This window comes from Egretta garzetta, unplaced genomic scaffold (assembly GCF_000687185.1).
Source record: "Egretta garzetta isolate BGI_Z169 unplaced genomic scaffold, ASM68718v1 scaffold287, whole genome shotgun sequence".
Taxonomy (NCBI): domain Eukaryota; kingdom Metazoa; phylum Chordata; class Aves; order Pelecaniformes; family Ardeidae; genus Egretta; species Egretta garzetta.
This window is the reverse complement of record NW_009260435.1, coordinates 7,619,528-7,636,876: the sequence shown is the minus strand read 5'-3', so window position 1 is coordinate 7,636,876 and position 17,349 is coordinate 7,619,528. Positions and strand designations below refer to the sequence as shown.

Here is a 17,349-nt window from a genome sequence, read left to right as displayed (position 1 = left end):
GATACCCTCAGGAAACAGTTTGATTGACTGTGGTAATACAAAATACATTAAAAATACCTGTGAAAACTTCCGTTGCACAAAGTTCGAAGCTTTGCTCAGGTGCCCAACCCGCTATTTCATAACAGTCAAATATATTTACTGGTGTAAAGTACTAAGCTGTGGTTTCATTTTTTCTTCTTCCTTTGCTTCTCCTTCCTCTCAGGATGAAAAGAATCAAGTATTAACAACAAACATCTGGCTACAAATGGTGAGTTTTGAAACAACGTGTGTTTTTTTTCCCCTTTGGTCTTTGAGTTTAATCTGTCTGGAGAGGGGGTTGAATTTTAGGAAACTTTCAAGCTTTTGTTCTATATTTTGCTACATAGTCGACAAAGTTAAGCTGAATGGAAAACTGTAAGGCTGAGATTTAAGTCTTGTGGTTTCAGGTATTTCTGAAAATTTTTAAGAATTTGAGTCACAACATCTAAGTAAGTTACTAACTCACTGTAGTTGAATTAGTCAGGCTAAACTCTTGATTGTCATAAGACACCGGTGTCCTGAGAGTCCCAGGTAGAGTAACTGTAGGTGCAAGTGCCTTATCACCCATCCATTACGTTGTGGTAAATAATTTGATTGTGAAAGAGAACTATACATGCAAGAAATGCATTTCATCTGTAACAGTTGTTCTTATCAGCACTCTGAAATTCACCAGATGGTTCTTCTGATAGAGGGGAAAAACTGTTCCAAAGAGGTTCATTGTCTCCTGAGAGCTGCTGCTACTGTCCTAACTGAATGGCTTTGCCATCCTACTTGCTTTGCTGTCTGTCTCCTTTAGAAACTGCAAGAGGATTTTAATTAAAATGGCCATGCTGTTCAAAAAGTTGTTTAAACACAGGTCATCATCAGAAGTTAACTGTGAACATGAGAGGTTTGTCATGCTACTTGTCTGAATTCTGCATCTCAGTTATATGACTAAAATGGGCATTGGAACATCAGTTCAGTTTCCTAATGTTCAGCTGGGAACACTATACTTTTGTCCTGGTTTCCCAGTTTGTTTTGCCCACAGAGAGTGTTCATTTTTCAAACAGTAGCTTTTATTTTACCTTTTGTTGCAATGTTTAGTTGCTATAGTTGTCACAGTATTTCACATCCTCTCTTATTACTTAACCATAACTATTGCCACCACTAGCTACCACAGCGGAGAACTTTGCCTGCATTAACTCATGGCAGGCATTGCTGGGCAGGAGTAAGTTTCACTCACTTTTAATAAATGGAACAGATAATAGAATATTCAAGAACTTTGTGAAAGTATTTTGAATTTCTTTCCTCTGTAAGGTTAACTAGCGAGAGAGCTGCTCTTAAGCAAAGGAGCCTACATAGATTTAGTCTGACTTGATTGGTTATTTTTTTTGCATTAGTTTAATACTAAGACAGAATTAACAAGATGCTTCTTACCATGCTGACTAGTGTGGGTTCCTAAAGCTTCCACAAAACATTTCTACCGTAAGTTTGTGCTTTATGAAGATGGGGTGATATGGGGAGCTTTCTCCATACTATAGCAGCTAGGATGAGAATTTGCCATTAGTTTAATTCCCATATGTATTACAGAAACTGAACTGTTTGGGTTAAGTAAAGGTTTACAGAAGAGTTTTATTATTCCAGATAAGCATGCTGCTTCCACATAAACTTTACACCCTTCAGTTTCTTTAACCAGCTCGTTCAGTTTAAAAGTATTCTTTTTTCTTTTATGGTAGCATTTTTTATAGACCACTTCTCTTGCACTGTGGTAGGCCTTAGGAAACAAATGAAAGACTATTTCGTTGACCCACAAAGGATAGCATGGCTATTCCATTTATTCACAAAGAAAAGTTGACATGGAAGAAGCATTCAGCTTATGTTATTTTACAGACTTGTACAGTAAGATTAAAACTGTCAAATATAATATGTTTTTGGCTTTGAGCTACAGTGACAACAGTTGCTATGATTTCTTACCAGGAAAATTCATACTCAAGAAGCTATCACTTATTTTCCTTCTCTTTTATACCACAGCATCCTCATCCTTTTTGAGATTTCCCCCCACCCAAGGAAATTCCTGATTCTTTTATATATTCTGTATTTCTTTTGATTGATTCACCTTAGCACATACTGCATGTGGACCATGTTAAGACTGCAATGAGCAGATTACCTGATTACTACAAAAAATGTAGCCACTCTTCATGGCCTATGTACACCTTAAAAAAAAAAAGTGTTTGCATATTAATGTCATACTAGACTGATTCAAAGCATGCTTAAGGCAAACATATGTCATTTTATTATGCTAAACAGTCTGAACTAAGTTTTTCCCCAAATTTCCCTCTCCACTCCCTTTCTTGATACATATGTGTGTACAATCAAAGATGTTATCTTAAACATACTTTTTCTAATAATCACTGAAATACTTAAATACAAAAACTAAACTGGAAATATAAATCTAGTATTTATACATGCAGACTCTTTGATTCTGACCACCACCTCCTTGGCAATACTGTTCAGTATCAAAATCTTAAACTTCATCTAAGTTACAGCAGGAGCCTTGCCTAGTCACACAGATGAATACTAACCCAAGTACCCTGACCTGTTTGCTATTTTAATCCCATCAAATGTACTTCAGCTACAGTGGAGATTGTAGCTCTAAAGTTAAAACAAAATGAGGCAGCTCATATCCCGCTGGATGGGTAAGCACTTCGTACGCATGGTAAAACAGCAACCGTACAATCTGCTTAACATGATCTCTAATACCTACTTCAATATTAAGTTTTTTATCACCCTTTGACTGTCTTTATATCATTCAGTGTCACCCTATGCTACATCATATCAGCCACGATAACTCCTAAAAGAAGTTAGAATAAGAAATTACTGGATATATTGATATAAATCATTGTAATGCAACTCAGACCTGCACACAACCAAGCCGGTAGGCAGCAAGCTTTGCAGCAGCCGCCTGCAGCCTGCCAGCCCCAGCCCTGCAACTGCTCCTCAGAAGGTGGCCTGTTCTGTCAGCCCCTAAAAATGAATCACCTAATGCCAACAAGCACCCGCAGGTTTAAATGCCTCAAAACCACACATCGTATTTCTTTACATTGCTGGACTTTGTAAAAAATAGAGGTATCCTGATGATCTCAGTACATCCACATTCCAAAAAGATGAAGTGGTAAAAAATACAGTGACATTTGTCTATTGCGAAGTTCATGTAATACAATTTACTGTAAAAATGGATGTAAAATTTAAAAAAAAAGATGAGAAGCAGTTGATCAGTTTACAGAAGCTGTATATAAATAAGTGTGAGCAATGCACATAGTTTAATTAGATAACTGTGAATGGAGCAGGCAGTGAGAAGAAAATACTATGAACAGGGCTGATCAGATGTTCTGATTTAAGATTTCTGTAAAAAACTATTATCTGTAAAGCAAGAGGAAAAAGCAATGCACAACTCAGATCACATGTTTCAATGACAGTATCTGGGATTTAGCAACGCCAAACACAGATCAAACCCCTGTTGGTTGGACCACGACAGATTCCCTGCCTATGGTGGCAGTCAAGGACGGGTTGAAAGGAGCAGGGGTGGTCCCCAGGGCAGATGCCTCCAGGGCAGTAAGTGCCAGCCAGGAAGGAAGCTTGTGGGACAATGCAGTGCTGTAGAGCATCTGCCCCCGAGGTTGCCTAACTTCAGGCCACAGGAGCTGCTAAGACCTTCTGTGCTAGCATGAACCTTTCTGCCATTTCAGTTGTTTTCCGTGTCAGCAGTAACTGTTGGCTGCTCTACCTCATGTCTATAATCAAGTTATTACAACCTGAGAATTTCCAACAACAGAAAACAAAGTTGTCTACGACGATAAACATAATTTAGGTTAACTGTAAAAGGAAAATCCATTCTATCCCAAATTGGCACCTGAGACAGCATGGACAATAAAACTGAAGCACCCCAAATCCTTTATAGGCTGTTAGGTGCACTGCAGTGTGAACTGAAAATGAGATTTTTATGCTTTCCACTAGGCTCAAGGTGGCCTAATTCACCCTTTCCAACCATTTCACTGCCTGAAGCTAAATAATATCTCATGAACAAGAAAACAACTATTGTTTCAGGCTCCCCAGTCCCTAAAGAACTACAGTGAACCAGTGGATGAGATACCTTAACTTACTTTTTGTGTGTATGTCTTAGTACTGGACAGATCATTACCTACAGTGGAACGTGTCTGAATACCCAGGAGTGAAGAATGTCCGTTTTCCTGATGGACTGATTTGGAAGCCAGATATTCTTCTCTATAACAGGTAGACACACTTTTTTCATGTGGGGAACAAGAGAAGATCATAGAATTACAGAATCACAGAACAGCCCAGGTTGGAAGGGACCTCAAAGGATCAATTGGTCCAATCATTCATGGAAAAGGGGGGCTAGATGAGATTATCTAGCACCCTGCCCGATCGCAAAGATAAGGCAAGGCAAATGACATCATTATCTCATCAAAATGCTTAGGTTTTGAAATAATTTTCCAAAACATTCTGGGTTTTTGCAATACTGGAAAATTACCAGTCTCCTGTTTACACAACAGAAGGTCATATTTGCAAATGCTTCATAAACAATGACATCTTCCCTACCACCAATTCTAGTTAGGTTTTATCAGATGATTAGAAAACTAAATTTTTCTGGCTGTGTTTAATGGCACAGGTAGTGACAATTTCCTCTTAAATTATTTGTTTGGTCTAAATATTTATGGGTGAATTAAAATCTGACTTTTGACTGCTTGTCTAGTTTTAGTTTGGGTTTCACTAGAGGCAGGCTAGGTAAATGCCAGTAAGTGTGTTTGCATTTTCCCATGTCCCGTTTTGGTGTCACTCTTTCTTCCTGCTACAAAATTAGCTAGAATACTTGCTGCTCTCCTCTTCAAACTATCTCTTCTGAGTTGGGCTTATTTCAGGGTCAGACAGATTGCCATCAATCCACTGCAGAACCTTTTGCTGACGTGAGAGGTTCTTTGGCTGCACCATTATATGGTAGTTTCCACTGTGGAATTTATTTCGTTTAAAAAGACAAAGCACTGAGAGCTGTCTGGTCTTTAACAATTTGCCTTTTTCTGCAGTTGTGGGCCTGTGTGCTGTTCCCCAGAAAGACTTTACATCTGCTTTGTATGTGTTGCACTGGCTCTTTTATGGTAGCCAGGGTACATTGTTATTTTTTTGCCCATGTGGATGACATGAACCTTTTGTCTTCCTGATGGCTTTTTTCCTTGGTTTCTCTGCCATATGTCTACTAAGAAGACAACCTTGCTGTGTTTATCAACCTGACTCCCCCTCCCCACTTCAGGAGCTGCTTTTTGTTGCAACAAGACCTAGAGAATAGCTGTACCCAATATGTCAGCTGCAGTTATGCTCCCTTTTGCCATTTGATGATCACCCATATGATCAACGTCACTGTCACAGGTGTTGTTGAATTGTAATGATGTGATAACAGCACCCAGAGACAGCATTTGTCAGCCACTTAGTACTTCTCTCTAGGGCCTACCTTACCGCTTTGCTTACAGCACGCTGCAGTGCTTCTCTCAAAGGTACAATTAATACGAAAGGATTTGTGGTCATCTCCACTGGAGTTCACCGTACTTATGGTAACAGCCTGTCAAGATTATTTCTTGTTTCTGGTTTATGCATGGCAATTAGCACTTCAGTTGTCCATACCCCAGCCTAAAAAACCTTTCAAATGCTCTGTACACAAAATAGAGCAGCATGCAACCTGAAGAGGTATTTTTGCAACATTAATCTTGCTGAATGTAGTTTTCAATGCAAATTTATTCTCTTAAGCATTTATTCCTAGCTACCTTGATTCCATAAGTGACAGCATTCTTGGGAGAATCCAACAAATCACGCATTCATTTCTTGTCTTCTGCTGAATAACACACTGTGTATGCCATAAAACTGGTACTCTGCAACAGCATTTTAGAGGTTTCCAAAAGAATGAATTATGACAATATTCTTCCTCACGCATATCACATACCTGACAGAGACTTTCAGTGTCTCTGAGGATTTATGCTTCAATATTTAAGTATATACAAAATGAAAGGGTAATTTTTTAGAAATTAGTAGCATTAATACATAGATACTAACTGTAATACACAGATACTAACTGTAGCTGAAGTGCATTACAGAATGAGAAGGATAACTTAATAACCTGAGAAGCTGAAAACACTAGTTTTCTGTTAATATAGGTTTTTAAATCTTGGGATTGTTAACTGTGGCATGGTTATGAAGTAATTACAGTGTTTCTATTTCAAACATATATTTAATCCAAAGTCTTATTCAGAGTTTAGTCAGAGAGCAAAGCTATTTAAAACAAATTCTTATTCTTGCATGAAATTGCATTGGGAATGTTATGATGTTCTCTTACAGTGACATGGTATTTTGAGAAAGATGCTTTCAATTTCTATACACTTCACCAGGGACATGCACCTGTGGTTACAAAGAAATGAATGAACTCTGAATTAATTTTTCATTTTAATAAATGCATGTTTCGCTATGGCTTGAGTCCTTACACATCTTGCTGCAGTCCAGTAGTGAGAAAATTGTGGCAGCTGTATTACATTTTACAACCAGTCTATTGTGAAGAGAGCAGGGCCAGTTCATCTGTAGTTTTTCTGAGAGAAAGATCTTGGCCTGTGTACGAATTCCAGAATTAAGTGTCATGTGTGGCTCTCTTCCACTTTGTTAGTTTTACTAGACTTATTAATAAGTGCTCATTTCTGTTGGAATTCTTTTCCAAATGGCCACATAGTGTTCAGTACTTCATGGAATAACAAAAATTCTGGTAGTTATGTCTCATTTTAACAGTTTCATTTTTCCAGTTTTATAAACCTGAGATTCTCCAGATAGGTCCCAGTGGGATTATATCTGCTAGGTACAGCTTTGTCATCTCAATGTACTGCAGTCAATATCCGCTTTCAAGTGGTTATACCCTGAAGAAGAAATGTAGCAGAAATGGTTTTCTATCATCACATTCGAGTGCAAAGTCTCATCAAGCAAAGGCTTAGCTACTTGGTGCATTCCCAACTGAAGCACTGCATTTCAAAAAACAATTAAAGCACAACGTAGAAAAGCACATATACTCCTTTTTCAGAAAAAAAGAATTTCACATTTGAGTTTGAGTACCTCTTATTTTTCTTTTAAGATTGTGTCTTATGAAAGGCAAAGTCACATGGCAATGAAATCTAGGTTCCTTGAACACGTGTGTCCTTTTGAAGATTTTATTTTTGCCAATTACCAGAAACAGCAGCAAGGTCTTGGAAGCAACCCCCTGGTGCTTAACTGCCCTCCACACGAGGGGAGGAGCACATAATCTAGCCTAGGAGGCTAAGAATTTTATTTCTAGCCATTAATTTCCACTTTACAAGTAATTTGTGTGGCATGGATATTTTTACATCCTAAATTTGACTACTTGGTTGAGTTTCATCATGTAGCCCTTACTAATTTCAAGTCAAAGCAATTACTTGTCTATGTCTAATACAGAAACCTGTTGCAGGACTTTAAGTCTGGTTTTCTAAGGAAACAAAAGTTGTGCACACCTGTGTGAATATATGTGTTTGCGTATGATCTTTCCTGCTGTCCCTTTCCCCAATATCATCTGGATCAATTTCTGCCAAATTTAGCAGTGTGGCCTACGTTAGTTCAACTGCCTTAGAATTTAATCGCATTTTCCCCTCAAAGTGCTAGAATCCATTCATGCTACATACACAATATTTAGACTTTTCTGCTTGTCTTCAGAGTTCAAATTAAATAGTTGCAAAGATTTTCAATGCTGTGAGACTGCTGCCCACCACAGGAAAAACTGCAACTCCAGATGCGCAAGTAATTATTTGGATTTAGTTTTTTCTTGTCTGTGTATTTCACAGACCAGTCCACATATTTTTAAAATGTAATTTCTTCAAATACATAAAAGGAAAATAAAACGCAAAGTAACAATAACTAAAATAATGATTGCTTTATTTTAGCTGCTGAGATACAAAATTTGCATCAGAATAGATCAAATATTGAAGTCCTCTTTTAAAAAAAGAATATTTAAATATGGGCTTTACTGCTGGAAAAATATACCATTTATTATGCTATATTTTCTCCTAGAATTACTTATTTTACTATTTATTATAGTTATTTATTATCATTAATAATATTTCACTTTCTCCCAATCTCAGATTCTTACTGTCTTTTTCTGATGATGTTTTAGAAGGTGGTTAGAAAATTGTGAGATACTAAACAACTGATAGGCAAAGGGAAATCAGAGATGACAATGTCATGTTCAAATCATCCTAGAGACAGCACAGGTTTGTAGATCAACGAAAGCACAGACTGCAGCAAGAAGCCAGACCCTGAGGCTCACGTGACCTCCTCTGCCCCAGAGCGGCTGGCACTGTATTTGCTTTGTGTCCCCACAAAGTGACTGTTTGGAAACTACAAACAATACTACAAAGTACAGTAGGCTATGTCTCATTTTTTTTATCCCCTGCACAAATGAAAGCCCAAGAGAGGAGCCTGTATCTATAATCAGGGCCAACCACCACCAGATGCAAAGCTCATTCACTGCTAGTATCTTCCAAGTACATTCTGCTCAACTTAATCTAGGCACCAATTTCAATAACTACAACAACTTCTTGAATACCTTGGTCCTGAACTGTAAAGGATGTATAGACCAGAATCTGTAATACCTTACCACGAAAACCTGCAGTAGTAAATGGGAACTGTGAAATAGGGCAGAATACTGTACGATTATATATCCATTGCAATGCTAAGCAATCTAAACATCTTTCATAGAGAGATTTAACTCAGCAAATTTAATAAACTTTTCATAGGAAGGAGTCCTTATTTCATCATCTAAATATTAGGTTGTTTCCCATCTAGAAGTTCTTAAAATTTTAATGCCTAGTAATTTCCTGGGTCATAGGGTCAGATGTAGTTGAGATACCCCTTGGCAGGAGCTGCCAATTTATAATTTGAAGTACTCTCCAAGTAACATTACAATTCTTTTCTAAAGACTTGTAAGAACGGCACACCAGGGTGGTCCTGGCCAGCACCACTACACCGGCAACTCTAATAGGGTTTCTGGGTTTTTTTGCTGAACCCAGTTTTTGGGGTCTGAAGTAGATTATGAAGGCTGGAGCTGCATTAAAGAGTCTTCTGTAAGACATGTAGTAATAACATCCACGCATGCAAAGGGGTAGGATGAGATACTAGAGTATCCAGTATTCATTAGCTGCTGGTAATGTAGACAGCAAGAGAAGAGATTTCCCTGTACAGTTGCTTGAGAAGTTTTTTAAAAGTGCTTACTTTCCAAATGGAAATCAATAGAGCTGAGGCACTGTAATGAACGTAGTGGAATAGGTGAGCAATAAGAATGAGGTGTGTCACCTTCACTTACAGTTGTTAATCAGGAACAAATCCAGTAGTATCAGGCCAGTTACTCTGAGACCACAGAAAACAGATGACAGGAGAGAAGCTCCTTCTTTTAGGAAGAACACACTCATCTCAGATATTCTTCAGCCAGTCAAGAGGCATATAACCCATTTTGTTTCTTCCCTATTCTAGTGCTGATGAAAGATTTGATGCTACATTTCACACTAATGTTTTAGTCAATTCTTCAGGACATTGCCAATATCTGCCACCAGGTAGGCTGTTTTCATGTAATAAATTTTGATAACTCAGACTACGTATGTATGGTGTGCTTTCAAATTTGACATAAATTCTCTGATATTTATCTAGCTAGCATCATCTGATAGATTTGAGCCTAGATGAATTGTGAATTACATGGTTAAGGCTTCTGTGTGAAAACCACCATACAAGACATATTTTTTTATTGCTATTACGTAAAATACTCTGTCATAATGCACTATTTCAGAAGTGTGGAAGTATTAAAGAAGACAAAAAATAAAAGCCCTTAATATGAAAAGATATCATTTATTAAAGGTATGGTAATGCCTCTCAATAAATATTTATTTCATTAATTTAGCTGTTTCTTCTATTAATAATTAACTTACAATACGATGTTTAGTAACCTCTTGGATGTATCTTCTATTTGAAATTATTCACTGGATGCTTCATCAAAACAATTTTTAGTCTGAAAGGCAAATAGTATGTGTTTGATATTTATTTGATATCAGAAACATATCACTGACTCTCTGGATTTATAGCAGCGTACTGTTTCTGTTCCCAAACACAATTAGCACAATTCTTAGAATTAACTCTTCCTAGAATCTGAATTTTCGAAACTACAGCAATAGACCCAAGTGCTTTCCAGACAAATTAGGTTTTCCGTGTAAGACCCCCAGATGATTTCAGGGCTTGCCTGTTGTTCTTTTGATTTAAGATGTTCCATTTGGTAGGCATTTTTCAATTCAATTCTGAAAGCTGCTAAGTGGCAGGGCTTGACTCAACAAATGAAAAAGAAGAAGCTAGCTTTCCTGAATAAATCAAGATCATGTAAATGTAATAAGATAGCAAATAATCTTTCATGTTTTCTTGTTTTATTCAGTTAAAGAAACAGGAGAAGCAGGTTGCATATTCTGCTTCATTTCTTTCTGAAATACAGTATCTAGAAACCTGAGCTCTTCTCTAAACACTCTCCGTCTATGTGCCAAAATGGAAATGTAGCTCAAAAAACAGTTTATAAAATTACTACATTAATGGTGCAGTTCTTTCCCTTCTCTATGATTGACTTTTGCTATTTATATGTCAAGACGCAACTGAGATTAAATATGCTTTACAAGAGAAAAAACAGAGGGCACAATGTAGCACAAGGTCTGGTTACAAAATGTACATGAAATTATGTGGAACAAGCATTTAAATTAAGCACTCTTGTTTAAAATCCAATCTAGGCATATTTAAAAGCTCATGCTACATAGATGTACGCTGGTTTCCATTTGATGTTCAGAAGTGTAACCTGAAGTTTGGATCCTGGACTTACGGAGGCTGGTCCTTGGACTTACAAATGCAAGAAGCAGATATATCTGGCTATATTTCAAATGGAGAGTGGGATTTAGTAGGTAAGCTCTTGATTTCTTATTTGCACTGTGAATTTGCAGCCTAGTCTCCACTGCTGAAATGGATGGAATAACAATTAGGAAATGAAGACAGAAATTAAATGAATAAATGACCTAGCTAGTGGCATTTGAAACTCTGAGAACAGATGTAAGATGAAAATCAACATAAGGTGACAAAATTGCTCCTTGAATTCAGTAAGTATCTTTTATGTGATTTTCCTTTATTACCTGTCAGAAATTACTTAATTGGGAGTTAAGCTTAAAGAAGTAGTGTTACCTATAGTAAAACTTAGAAAGCTACATTTATCCTTTTTAAAAATAATTACTACAAAATATACAGTTTATTCACATTAATTTCTGGTTTTCTTCCTTTTCCCTTCTACACAGGAGTTCCTGGGAAGAGAACTGAGAGTTTTTATGAATGTTGTAAAGAACCCTACCCAGACGTAACATTCACAGTAACTATGAGACGTAGGACTCTCTACTATGGACTCAATCTTCTTATTCCTTGTGTACTGATATCAGCACTTGCTTTGTTAGTTTTTCTGCTTCCAGCAGACTCGGGAGAAAAGATCTCACTAGGTAAATCCTTAACAGGATATTGTAAATATGACCAAGCCAAAAGAAGTTGTCCTTTTTAAAGTTTTTTAAATAGCCTTAGTAGGCAAGGAGGAATAGCCTGTGTGCCCTATTCTGCCTCATGAGCTATTTTTACTGTTTGATGCTGAAGCTGTGTGATGTTTAACCCTTGCACTCAGCTAAGGGTACACTGAAGTTGTGAAATGGAGAAATTCCAGCCAACCAAGCAGAAGCATGACAATTCCTGACGAACTTCCTTAAGAAGCAGGGTTTTATTTTTTGACGTTTATTTGGTGAAGAAAAACCTGTATTCACTGAGTAAAGCTTAAGCTTACAAATATGCATTTGAACACTTTAACATGGAATTCTTCTTAATACTTCCTTTTAACAGTGAGTTGTACTAAGAGCCTAAGGTGCCTTCTCAGACTGATTCGATCTGCTACTATTCCAATTTTTATAGCAAATTTTAAAGTATTGGTTTATGAAACAAATCTGATTAATGATCCTTAAGATGGAGGTTAAATATGTAATGAAATTTTTTGCCCCATACAAAACTAGAAATGCACTGGCTTCTACTAAGCGAACATAGCTGTTAAAAGGCAGAAAGAAAACTGACATTTCTCTAGAACATGGTTTAATTGAGTAGTAGCCTCCCTAATCAAAAAGTCTCTCCCCATATTTTAAGATGTATTATTTGTTCCTAAATTCTTTTCCACCTGACAATGACTCCTTATATTTTAATACTAGTCCTGAGAAAAGAGCTAAACCTTGTTCCAAAAAGATGTGCAGCAGAAGTCAAACTCCAAAAATCAACAGTCGAGACTGGTTGGGCATAGCCACGTGCAGAACCCAACAGCTAATATCAAAAGATATCAATATCTGTCCAAGACAGCAAATCTGTTTTTCAGGAATATTATGCATTATGCCACCTGTAGCTTCCACACTAACTAATCAAGTGTCATATGCTTGAATACTCAAAATCACACCATGTTTCTAAAGCAAACAAGCAGCAAGAATTGCTTTGATTTACCTCAGCTAATTAGCAAATGGTGATAAAAGTTGAACAGCTACAAATACCTAAAAATATATACGTCTGTGCAAGCATTGGTACTAATTTGGCAGCACTGCTACCCTGAACTTGAGGTAGTACAAGAAAGGATAGAGAGTACCACTAATGTGCTGGTGTGAGGATAACAGTGGGAATGCATCTTGCAAAGAGCACTCCTTCAGATTCATTTTCTGCTTCTTACTGCCTTGTAATTACAAGCTACTGATCTAATTTCATACTTCATGTTTATCTTTCAGGTATAACAGTTTTATTGTCTCTCACTGTCTTCATGTTACTTGTGGCTGAAATTATGCCAGCAACATCTGATTCCGTGCCCTTAATTGGTAAGTTAACTACAGCTTTTATTCACTTTTATTTTTTGTCAAATGACGTGCAGTGACTTTGCATGAAGGCCAGCAGTAAAGCAAATTACAATCCGTACAATGGCCTACTGCAACAGAATTAGAAAAATGTTGCCAGCTGATGAGAGGCTCTGATGGGTGTGATTCCCTATGCAACTTTCATGCTCTCTGCTCTGAACAAAATAGAGAACCTATGTGTATTTTGGGAAAGCATAAGAGAGTCAGTTTTCCATGGAGTAGGTTGTTGCAGTTTCGACACAACTGGCCAGGCATTAGGAATACAGAGCTAAACATGATTAAATCTTCCCATTGTAATTGCACAAACAGAAAGAGGAACTTCTGAAAAGAAGTACTAGGCAGTTTCTACAATACTGGTGAAAGAAAATTAGAGGACAATTTTTTTCAAGGTTGTTTAGAAAAGTCAGGTGCTTCAGTTCCACAAAGACAATTACTAAAGGCTGGCTATCCTCTCAAAATAACAGGCACTCTTTCTGCTTTTGAAAAATCCTTCACAAGTACTGAAAGTAGCACATCTATCACTACACTGGAACTTAACACTATGTATGCATGTATATAAACACCCCCTGTAATAGCTACAAAGCAATATCAGCCAAAGTATATTGCTGTAATTATTTGTTTATTTTGCAGCTCAGTATTTTGCCAGCACTATGATTATTGTTGGTCTTTCTGTTGTTGTCACTGTTATTGTTCTACAATACCATCATCATGATCCAGATGGGGGGAAAATGCCTAAATGGGTAAGACACCTTTTGTGTGGTTGGCTTCTTAGAGTGTGTGTGAGAGAGAGAGAGAGAGAGAGAGAGAGAATGACTATCCCTCAACTTGCTTCTATATTCAGAATCTCCTTCACAACAGCTTGAAGCACCTCAGGATTTTGCTAAAACCTAAATATATAAATGAAGGTGGTTTTCAAATAAGCTGCAGATGTCAGAAGTAAAACAGGTACAAGGAAAGAGCAAGGTGCTGATGGACATTATAAATGCATTAAATACACTAGCCTCAAGGTGCAACTGTGCAGCTGCTACATATTTAGCTGCTGTGCTTACAGAAACATCAATAGCCTAAAAAGCACTTGTTAAAGATGGCTGTTAAAGTGGAAGTGAAACTTGCTCTGAAAATCCTCATCTTTACGTCTCTGGTCAAGAACATCTGTAAAGTACAAAGGAAAATTAAAGTCTTTTTCTAAGCACATCAGACTTTCTTTATAATGTACTTCTGTGAGTGGTTGTTTTTACAGAGAACATTACACTGATTGGATTGGATTACTAAATATTGATGAGCCTTATCAGCTAACTGTCCACTCCTGACTTCATGCAGCTCAGGGCAGCATCAGACATTACAGAAGATGGAGAGATCTTTCGCTTTTTTTCTCTCTAGAACAATGACTTATTACTATCCTTACTAACCAGAAAGAATGTGCATACAGCAGTGCCTGTGCACAAGAGATAATGAGATATTCCCTGGCCTGTTCTGGGGTAGTGACTTTAAAATAAATTTCAATTAAGAGAATAAGAGGTATATATCTTTAGATGCAAGTTTGATGACCTAAAGGGGACAAATATTTAGTATTGAGCCAAACTTCCTCAGCAAACAGAGTACTTGAGGTTGAGGAGTGAGATTTAGTGTTGAAAAGTTCAAGTCCATTAAACATTATTTGGATACTGGTGAATTTTGGATCAGACCCTTAGTTAATGGAGTATTACCCTTCTTGCTGAAGCCTGATAGTGTAAATAGAGTAACAGGGCAAGATCTGTCCCTGGTTGGGATGTTTGCCTGGATATAATATCTACTCTGAGTGGCAATCCACAGTCAGAATAAGTGGACCAAATCTAATATTAATTACAGTGTAAGATTTACATATTATATGAGACAATAATATTTCATTAGTGCTCTGGAAAAGAAACACTGGAATGAGCTCTTAAAATCTGATTGAAATAAATTACAGAAGCTTGTGTCTGAACTGGAACAGTCTCTGGCTTGCCTGTACTTTCTGTAAGGCTGGATTAAGGCAATGTGGAAAACAGTAAAATGATACATGATGATTAAATTTGTGAAGCTTTTTTTTTTTTAACTCAACATAATTTTTCCATCTTTTCTCCATGCTATATCCAGATCTGTTTTCTAAAATCTGCAATCAACTGTCATGAAAGCAATGTTAGAACAGAACCAAAATATTGTAAAGCATGGTGGTCCAGTCCAGTCCAGTCTAGCACCTGTTTTAGCAGCCCCCTCCAAAAAGTAATGTCATGTGAATTTAATATTAGAACACAAATATGAGTGAAAGAATTGTAATTTATTGACTATAATCTAAAGCAGAGCTATTAAGACTATTAAAAAGTAATTCCTCTTTACCCAGTGGTTTGTTGGTTTTTTTTTTTAATTAATGGTTTCTAGTAAAGGTGGAAAAGGCTGCCATATTGCTGTTCAAGTGTAAGGAAAATTCAACACTATGGAGACTCCTATCTGAGGAGGGAGGAATCCCAGTAGCGATAGTCAGCCTGAGGCAATCAACAGTACTGCTAGAATAAGAAAGCAGCCTCAGTGATTGGCAAATTAATCAGTTGGAAAACTCTGGCACCATTTTCTGGAACTCCTGTGCAGACTAAATAGACTGGATCAGTCAGTCACTCAGGCTGCAAAAATACCATTAGCGCCCAAAGACAGTGGCTGTGTGAACAGATGCTTATTCACAAAAATTTTCTTTCAGACAAGAATCATCCTTCTCAACTGGTGTGCTTGGTTTCTGAGGATGAAAAGACCAGGGGAAGATAAAGTGCGTCCTGCCTGTCAACATAAACAGCGTCGATGTAGCCTATCAAGTGTGGAGATGAACACTGTGAGTGGACAGCAATCCAGTAATGGGAATATGCTATACATTGGGTTTAGGGGGCTGGAAGGGGTTCACTGCACACCTACCACTGATTCAGGGGTGATCTGTGGGAGGATGACCTGCTCACCAACAGATGAAGAAAACCTGCTGCACAGTGGTCACCCCTCTGAAGGTGACCCAGATTTGGCTAAGATCTTGGAAGAGGTCAGGTACATTGCAAACCGATTCAGAGACCAGGATGAAGAAGAAGCCATTTGCAATGAATGGAAGTTTGCAGCCTCTGTAGTGGATCGGCTCTGCTTGATGGCTTTTTCAGTCTTTACAATCATTTGTACAATTGGTATTTTAATGTCAGCACCAAACTTTGTAGAGGCTGTGTCTAAAGATTTTGCTTAACTCCTAACTAAAATCTGATTCTCTGAAGTATGGTATGTAGCAAATAAGAGTGTGTTTTTTGTTTGTTTGCTTGTTCTTAATGAGTATACTGCTTCTCTTTGTCTGCTTTCTTTTGCCCCCCTCTCTGGTCCTGAGTTTCTTTCGGAAGAGTGGCACCATTTCAGAAGGGAAGGGAAGCCAAGGATGTCTCCCTGGGCTGCCTGTGCGTAGCTCCTCTGAGCACTCTTCTGTGGGAGATGCAAAGTGGCTGCGAGTCCCTTCAGAACAACAGGGTATGGCACCACCGTCTCTCACATATTTTTGAACTGGCTATTACAAAATAACAGTTAGGCAATGCCAGAAATGTCACTTCTTCCAGAATTTGTTATAAAAGAGAGAAGGTAGTCCATCTTAACTATTTGAATGAGTGACATAAACACTTCCATTTAGGAGAGGATTAAATCCGAATAGACGGAAGCTCAAACAGCAGAGAGAAGAGGGAGAAATGGCTTGATTTTCAGTTACTGCTTCTTACTAAGTTGTGATATGCAGCTCTTCAGCTCACTCATAACCGGTCAGAACCATAACTCCCTCTGCGCGTTTTACACAGAGCATATGTGACTTTACAGGATTCTGAATTTGTCTGAGACACCAGAAACCTGAAAGTTAAGATGATACACCACGTAACTTGACCTTCTATATCTTTCTGGATTTGACCTAGGAGTTTGGCCTGAATTCTTAAAAAGGCTTCACAGTAATTTTTGCAGTGTTTAGTACTTCTTCCTTGTCCCCAGAAAGAAATTCTTTCAACTGATGACCTTTTTAACTATCAAAAAGGAGGATTTATGATGTCTTTATCCTCACTTGTTTAAAATAAAAATACACACACTTGTCTCTCTACTGTTAACCGGATTCCAATGCAGAAAAAGTAACTCAGTGTCTTATACAGATTTAAGCATAAATGAAGAATCTAAAGCAAAAAGAACCCATTAAATCCTGAGATCAAGGTTTTAATTTAAAAGTTAAATGTTTGATCCATTGTATGCTTAGCCTTCTACAGGCCCCCTTCTGTTGAGTCACCATACAAGAAAACGGCACCTTTTCTGC

At 37.6% G+C, this 17,349-nt stretch overlaps 1 protein-coding gene across 1 annotated transcript in view; it reads left to right on the top strand.

The window, feature by feature from the left end:
• CHRNA7 (cholinergic receptor nicotinic alpha 7 subunit) overlaps positions 1-16,263 on the top strand; it is a 40,254-nt gene extending 23,991 nt beyond the window's left edge. Inside the window, 8 exon segments of the mRNA XM_035899520.1 lie at positions 203-247; positions 4,178-4,287; positions 9,577-9,656; positions 10,863-11,030; positions 11,415-11,609; positions 12,912-12,998; positions 13,665-13,774; positions 15,745-16,263. Of these exon segments, the coding sequence (XP_035755413.1) occupies positions 203-247; positions 4,178-4,287; positions 9,577-9,656; positions 10,863-11,030; positions 11,415-11,609; positions 12,912-12,998; positions 13,665-13,774; positions 15,745-16,263 (1,314 nt within the window).
• Positions 16,264-17,349: the final 1,086 nt, after the last annotated feature.